The 8,160-nt window shown below is 39.4% G+C and overlaps 1 protein-coding gene across 1 annotated transcript; it reads left to right on the top strand.

Moving 5' to 3' along the window:
- The first annotated feature begins 6,249 nt into the window (after window positions 1–6,249).
- Window positions 6,250–7,606, top strand: LOC134186553 (uncharacterized). Its single transcript, XM_062654542.1, has 5 exons — window positions 6,250–6,460; window positions 6,557–6,868; window positions 6,942–7,103; window positions 7,161–7,418; window positions 7,485–7,606. The coding sequence occupies exons 1-5, from the start codon at window positions 6,250–6,252 to the stop codon at window positions 7,604–7,606; spliced, it is 1,065 nt and encodes a 354-aa protein (XP_062510526.1).
- The last annotated feature ends 554 nt before the right edge of the window (window positions 7,607–8,160 follow it).

The raw sequence follows: 8,160 nt of genomic DNA, 5'->3' as shown, positions 1-8,160 counted from the left end.
CCACGGGCCCATTTCATTGAATGGTCTAGATAATTCTGATGTTGTTCAAGTACCTCTCTCTCCTTTGCAATTGCAGGATCAGGTCATGCTGATAGACCAATGGCTGATTCTGACTGTCAGGGAGTAGATATTTATGTTAGAGCCCGTGAATTTGTCTATGCTGCAAATGCATGAATATATAGGTCATGTGTAACATGGAGTTGTCAGTCAGTGGATGGTTCGGTCATTTAATTTTCTACATTTCAATTTTTATGTTTTCATTTTTTAGTTTTCATTTATTTTTATTTAATTTTCTAATGCCTTTAATTTTTTATTTTTATTTTTCAATATTTAATTTTTTATTTGCATTCTTATTTAAAAATTTTGTTTATATTAAATTTTAACTTTTAATTTTTATTTTTTTATTCTCATTTTATTATTTATAGAATGGTTTTTTATCTGTTGATGTTTGATTTTTGTGATCTTTAGATTTATTTTTTAAAGTTTGATTTTTAGGCACTTATGTGCTCAAACCTAGAAACTTGAACGCGCAGTTCGCTTATTCTATTTCTTACAGATTGAAATGGCCATAGACACTAGACACAGCGGGGGTCTCAGCAGGCATTCGAACGCGTGTGTCAGAAGATCATATTTCCAACACCCAAGTAGGTGTTTGTTTTACTTTACTTTCCATCACGTGCCAAACCAAGTTGGCTGCTCTTGGCTCTGACACACAACGTTGTGCCAGTGAATATCGCGGTCCCTAGCTGTGTAGGTACGCGCATTGTACACAACACGCCACCTTTACCGTAGACGAACCGGTTAGAGGGGAAATGCTACGAATCTAGATGTATTTAGACAGGCTCCGCTCTAGCGGATCGCCGAGTTGGCAACTGTGGTGACGAAGTGTACAGACTCGTTTGTTGTCTAGGAAAATTCGAGACACAATTAAAACATAGAAACCGTCAACCTAATACAATTATGTAGTGGACTGCGCGCTTTGACGGGCACACTTACATAAATGTGGTACGGTACCGGTGAGGATGGGCGTGGTAGTCTATAGCAGATCACATTTCTTCATTTGCATGACGTCGCACGCCTCACCAAGTAAACCGACATGTACGTCCTTCGCATTTACAACGCCTTCTGAATTCAATTTGAAGTCAACTCAACTGAACTCTATTTGCTCAATTCAACTCAATTAACTAACTCAACTACTAGTAGCTAACGTAGAACAGTGTGTGGCTACAACTGAAAGAACATGGTCATAGCTAGTCAGCTACAACTAGTCACTAAGTAGACTACTATGTCAATGCTACGTATAGCTACGAGAGTCAATAGTGCTAGACAATGATTGTAGATCGAGTTCTATCGTGTCACTCGGCGATCCCTGGGCTGTCATTGTCGGGGCGTACGTTCACATCTGCAGTCAAGCTGCGTGACATGGATGCACCGGCACCTTGGATAGAAACACGATTAGTAGTTCCATGTCCGACGAGTGAGCGGAGTTGTCCGCGGCCAAGAGCTGCCAAACGTGGTTTGGCACGTGACGAAAAGTAAAAACAAACACTTGCTTGTGTGTTGGAAATGTGATCTCCTGAGACACGCGTTCGAATGGAAGCCCCGCTGAAACCCCCGCTGTGTCTAGTGTCTTCGGTCATTTCATTTCTAGAAACAGCATAAGCGAACTGCGTGTTCAAGTTTCTAGTTTTGAGCACATAGGTGCTTAAAAATCAAACTTTACAAAATAAATCTAGAGATCACAAGAATCAAATATCAAGATGAAAAACCATTTTACAAAAATAAATACAAAATTGAAAATTAAAAAATGAAACATAGAAATTGAAATGTAGAAAATTAAATGGCCGGACCATCCACTGACCGTTGTCGCTGCTTAAAGTTGTAATATAGAGTTAATTCATTAGAAGTATAGCTAATTTGCCTACAATGTGGCATTTTGTTGCAATTTTGTTTCTCCATAGTAAATGAAAATTGAGAGTTCAGTTAAGAAACAACATCTGATATGCGGCATAATGACACCACGCGGACAGTTCACTTTTATTAGTCAATTACCAATTGCATGGAAGACGAAAATCATTGTACAGTATGTATAGCCTGGCCACATTCATCCACGCTCATATTTCATTGAATTGAAAAGGAAAATTGATCAAAGATTGAGTGTGCTGTTTGAGTCTACAGATAACTTTAAATTGTGCCCATCAGTCAAATTTTTCTAACCTATAGAATATTAAAATTGCAAGCAACTAATTTAATATTTAATATTTATTAATCCAAGCGTATAGTGAAAATATAACAGACAAACCCCACCCTGTTGGATACTGTATGTGGCTAGAAAGAGACTTAGTCTGCAATGAATGATTTACATGGAGAAAGCCAGGAGTCACTCCATAATTAAGTTTCTCTTGTCTAGTTTCTTTCTTCATCTGTTAGTTGCAGATAACAAGTGTCGAATAAAGACTCTCTAATAAAGAAAAGGATGACACTTTTCAAAGACTTGATAATGATTAATTAAATGTAAACCCAAAATTACTAGAGGTGATAGAGTGCATTATGAAAAACCACCATCTATATGCACATAAGAAAAAGACGACGTAAGTGCATGTGTGCACGCTGACTATATACGCAAATCCGTGATGTTGTGTCAGAAATTATGTAAGTTTTAATTAATATGGAAGGAGGACTGTGGTAAAGTCAGTCTACTAAGTGTTCTACACGTGTAAGGGGATTTCCCGAGAGGCAATTATGCGAAGTCCCTATATCTAAAAATTTTAGACGTGCTTAGGTATCGACAACCCAATCAATTGTAGAAATAGAGTGAGTTGCAGCGAGTGTCTAGCGCATACAAGATATATACGACATGTTGTAACTCTAGCAAAGACTTTAGACACTGCATGCGTTGTCTAGATTTAGAAACGTACGTGGGAGAGAAGGCACTTCAATTGGTTTTGTGGAGCTCAAAAATGCAGCCTTGATAAGAACACGAGTAAACAACCTTCAAAAACTAGATTCTCTGCAGCAGATAGAATATAATCGTGAATCCCCAGTCTCCCATACAGTAGCTGCATGAGGTACCTTATATCGAAGCACGCAGTCTCATATTGCAATCTCATATTACAATTTCATATTACAGTCTCATCGCCTCATCTCATTGTCTCATCGCATGATCTCATCGCCTCATCTCATAGTCTAATTTTGACACAAATGGCACGCCATATACGTCGTTAGTTTAACTCATAGAGTTTTACCGTGTCGCGTACAGTTAATCTGAACGCTCAAGCTCTTGATTGGACAAGTCAATTTCGTGATCCCTTGTGATGCAGCAAAATTATGGAGACGAGACGAACGCGATCACGTGGAGACGAAATAGAGTGTCTTATCTACATAAGATAATAAATAGACACAGGTCAACGAGAATCAATAAAGACACACTCTAGCAGTAACAACTAGATCGATGCAGTAGTATCTAGTAATTTACTAAATTAGAGTTTGTGCACACCCTAACAAGTCTACTTGTCCATAAACAGCTATACCAAGCTAAGAAATGCAATACTACTACTACAGAGAAACAAAATTTGCAACTGAATTAATAAAAAGCCTATACTTATCAATTACTGATCTGGCTATACTCCTTTGTGACAAAGCCGCCGCGCGTCTTGTTGTTGCTACAGCCAACTTACGAAAGTAACTACGCCATTATAATTAATTAAGTATACGAAAAGACACGCCTCCTGAAATCACGTGAGCTAGACCTGGAATTATGAAGACAGAGGATCGCTTGTTTGAAGTATTCGCCAGCTTTCTTCATCTTTGTTTACACGGTAAGAAGACCCTAGTACAAAACCACTGTAGAAGACGTGCATTAGACAGCTAATTAGTTAGGCTATCTAGTAGAAAAGCGGATCTCAATGGTTTCGAGTGCGCTAAACTCCTTTTTTGGTTGCATGTTGTCATACACGTTCGTACATGCTCTTGCTACGTGTTTGACTGCATGGTTTCTCGAACGAGTATGAGCGCTAAGCCGGGGCTTTCGAGACTTAGATTACCCAACCGATTTTGAATCGACGCTACACGGGTCGGGGGGGGGGGGGGGGGGCAGGTTAACATTGGGCTGGACGGTGTCAGTGGTTATAGATGCATGTTAACTTAATTAATTAATTACTCTACTGCGTCCACCTGCAGTTCCTACAAGAAATTTCCCAAAAATTGTTTTGTCAAATCTTGAATGAAACCGATTCTAATTAATAAGCAAGCTCACTATTCTAAACAATTTAATTAATCTACAAACTGTAATTTCTTTGTTGTTGATTGATTGAATTTTTTCAAAAATGTGTAACAATTTGATGCAAATAATTTATTAACTTAACTAACCTGTTGCTGACACTATCGTCTGACTCGAAACCCCGCTGATGTGGCCTCACGAGCTACGCCTTTAATCTGTTGTACAATCTTGTATTGTGAAATACTACTTAATTAACTAGTTGTACGGTATCCGTAGGCGCCTCGCGTCGTGAGTAACACGTCCAACGGAGTTTTCAGACCGTCTACTGAAACGCCGAGTCCTAACTTTACAATACGTATTTGTTGAAACCCTAGCTGTCATGGAAGTATACATGCAAACTTCCTAGTAGTTTAGATTACGTATATAGGCCTGGTATAGGTAGTCGTTGTTTTGCGATTGTGATCAAGACAATTGAAATGTACGTTCCGTTGTAACGACTGTTATATGGTATTTACTGACATAGAAATTGATATCAGCAAACATTGACTATCAACAGTGTTAGATGCAGCACAGTGTAGTAAAGGATTGATCATACTGACATGTGAATAGTTGACTGTAGGCGTTATTCAACTCCTGAAGGTGTTTCTTGGTTGGCACGTACACACAGTCCCTAGCTACAATACAAAAGAATGGGGCGACGAAAGTTCATAAAGCGTTTTTGCCGCCGTTTGGTCACTTGCACGAATCGTTCTTAGACTCATCTGTAGTCGGACACAAAAACGATTTTTAAGGTAGGTCCTATCATGAAACGTGGTCGTGGGGAGGAGAAATTTGAGATTTGTGTATGTGTACGTACACACACACACACACACACACACACACACACACACACACACACACACACACACACACACACACACACACACACACACACACACACACACACACACACACACACACACACACACACACACACACACACACACACACACACACACACACACACACACCAAAAGCTCGATGGAGACCCAAATAGGACCACGCCCATTTCTATTGTGCGACCCGGATTAGAAGCCTCTCTTCGCTCGGCAATTAGCTCAGTAGCAAAAAACTCTAAAAACTAAAATCGAATTAATTATATTTGATTTTATAGTTTTTGCAGTTAGTGGTCTTGTAATCAGAGAAGAGCCAGCAGATACAGTCACAACACAAGTTGGTTCCGATCAGTTACGTACTGCTACTCTCTACTGCAGAACAATCTCTCAAGATGATTTGACAATCACTACTTGGTACAAAGATGACGTCAACGTAGAAGAGGGAAGTTTATCTTTCTATAACATAACGAAAGAAAGTCTTGTGGTTCAAACTACAATCCCCGTGATACCGCAGAATCACTAGAAAGATTGTATTATTGTGTGATCAATAACGGGACGGTAGCGGTCACAAGCAAGAGCGCGTATATTAGAGGTACATTACACGTTTGTCAATTATTTAATTCTAAATGAATGAATACGGTTCAATTTTACAAACTAGGAGATCGTTCTATTTGGTTTGATCTTTCATCGACCGGAGTCTATTCCACGCAAGCAACAGTTGTAGTAGCTCAAAGTGGTTACTTACAACTACCAGTATCGGACAACAGACCATTCTGGTTAGTTGAATGTGAAAGTGTCACTATCAATTGTACATCTAGAAGCTGTCCATTTTGGCATGACGTATCTGTGACTGGTCGACTCGTCGTTTTCTCCGTCCTTCGCATTAGATACAGTGAAATCAGAAACAACATTGACAAATGTAGAAATGAAAGCACAATACGTGTCATCGGTACCATCGGAACACCTGGAATGGAAAGTACGTTTCTTTTTAAAGGTCAGATTTTAGTTGAACAATTAGATAACAAATAAAGCATTCAAATGTGTGTGTTGTAATGAATGTGTGTTGTTTTAGATATTATATTATTGGTTCCAAGAAACTATATTAATAATCAAAATATTTTTGTTAAAGTTGGCAGTAATGCAACCCTTTACTGCATGTACAGTCATATTAACAGCTCGTACACGTGGAAAAGAGATGGTTCTGTGATTGTTGTTGGTATGGGATTTTCATTGCTCATTGATGGTGTGCTGCACATACAAAACGTGACTGAACAAGACAGCGGGCAATATGAATGCACTATTACCGCAACATTTTCATCACTTGGCGTTCAAACCAGAAAAGTGCCATGGAGTGTTACAGTATACAGTAAGTCAATTTCTACAATTATATGCTTCTAAATAAATTACTTATATTGCACAGTGACAATATTGTGTGTCATATTGTTAGTTGTTGTAAATTAAGGTTTACCGCGTGTTACTCTATCTCTATCTCAACTAAACGACACACGCACTGAACAAGTCTGCAACACAACCAACCTTGTTGTTCCCTGCATCCTAAATCATCTCCCAACTACAGTAAAGTGTCAAGCAAAAGGATCTTTTCCTATGTTGATTCAACTATTTCGCAACGCCCAGTTGCTGTTAAAGCAAAACGTGACGAATGCCAATCATGCTGTGCAGCACACAATTTCATCTCCTCGTTCAGGAATCTATCAATGTATCGCTAGAAATGAGTATGGCAGTAAACAATCATCACTCTACGCAACAGTATCAGGTAAACGGTACCATGTTGCTGTACACTGTATAGAGTCTGTGTTGCTATATTGTCGGTATTGCGTATACTGTAGTTGTTGTTCTAACTGCTTCTGCTACAAGGCGCTCATCAACAACCGCAGCTACATCTCCATCGATGCCACAGTCTACTGACTACGTGACTACATCACAGTCAACTCCTCGAGCATCAAGTACGTCAACTAGTTTCTCATATTCGTCTCAACTTACGAATGCAAGTTAGTCTGCACTATGCAATGACGTTATATTACTAGAAATTCTTGTTTTGAGTTTAGCATCTCATAATGTGCAATCTACTTCTGGAACGAAGACTCCTAGAGTTACTAGTGCTCCAGTTACCATCACACAAGCTAATGCGTCATCCATGTCTCTATCCAGTAGTTCTTCGACTCTCAACCTTTCTACCACTTGGACACTACGCATCAGCTCGTCTTCTCAACGATCAGATCTTATACCAACGACATCAACCGTTTTGGCAACGTCTCAAACCGCATCACCTCCATTCCATCATACAAACACTCTTTCCTCATCAGGTATGCCATTGCTGGTTATGCTCTAGTCTTTATAAGTTTTTGTTAATCAATTAATTAACTGTAAAGATGCAGCAAAGCCGCCTGTTGGAAAAGTGACGAGTGCAGCAACTAGTGGAGACGCAAGTAAAAGTAAGAATAGGCCAAAAGCAACAAAAGCAACGACACCAACGGGTCTTTGCTATCTCTAGGCAGTCCGCGTCAAAACTATTGACACATTTCCGGTTTACTTTTACTATTTTTGGAAAGTTTCTGATTTTGCTATTTAGAAACCGCGCCAATTTTTTCTCAAACAGCTGGAAAACAGTCACAAATGTTATTCCATAGTATGCGCATCCGCGTAGAGAGCTTTTCCATTATGAAACGAGTCATGAAAGGCAACGCCGCGATATAGTCTGTTATTAAACCGCTCCAGTACTATGAAACCATCTCTAGGGTCAGCCAACTTGTACGTGTTTCTCACTCTACTGTTTACTGAACTCTCCAAAGTTAGACTGAACACTGGAGAATAAATTCAACGCAGAGCTTCCCGTTGAAGACCAAAGAACTAGCTAAAACCATCGAACAGCTTCAGTTAGTGAACATGACGCAACAAGGAACAGCAAATCAGCAAACAAACTAGCACATCAGCTTGCAGCGCAGAAAGTTGTCGTCATGCAGCTCTTCCACTAGCAAAAGAGAACTTCATGACGCAAGTATTGCTACATGATGCCCTAAAATTAAAGTTCCGCTGCTAGTGAAGCTA

The sequence above is a fragment of the Corticium candelabrum genome, chromosome 11 (genome assembly GCF_963422355.1).
Source record: "Corticium candelabrum chromosome 11, ooCorCand1.1, whole genome shotgun sequence".
NCBI lineage: Eukaryota > Metazoa > Porifera > Homoscleromorpha > Homosclerophorida > Plakinidae > Corticium > Corticium candelabrum.
This window is presented reverse-complemented; position numbering and strand designations above follow the sequence as displayed.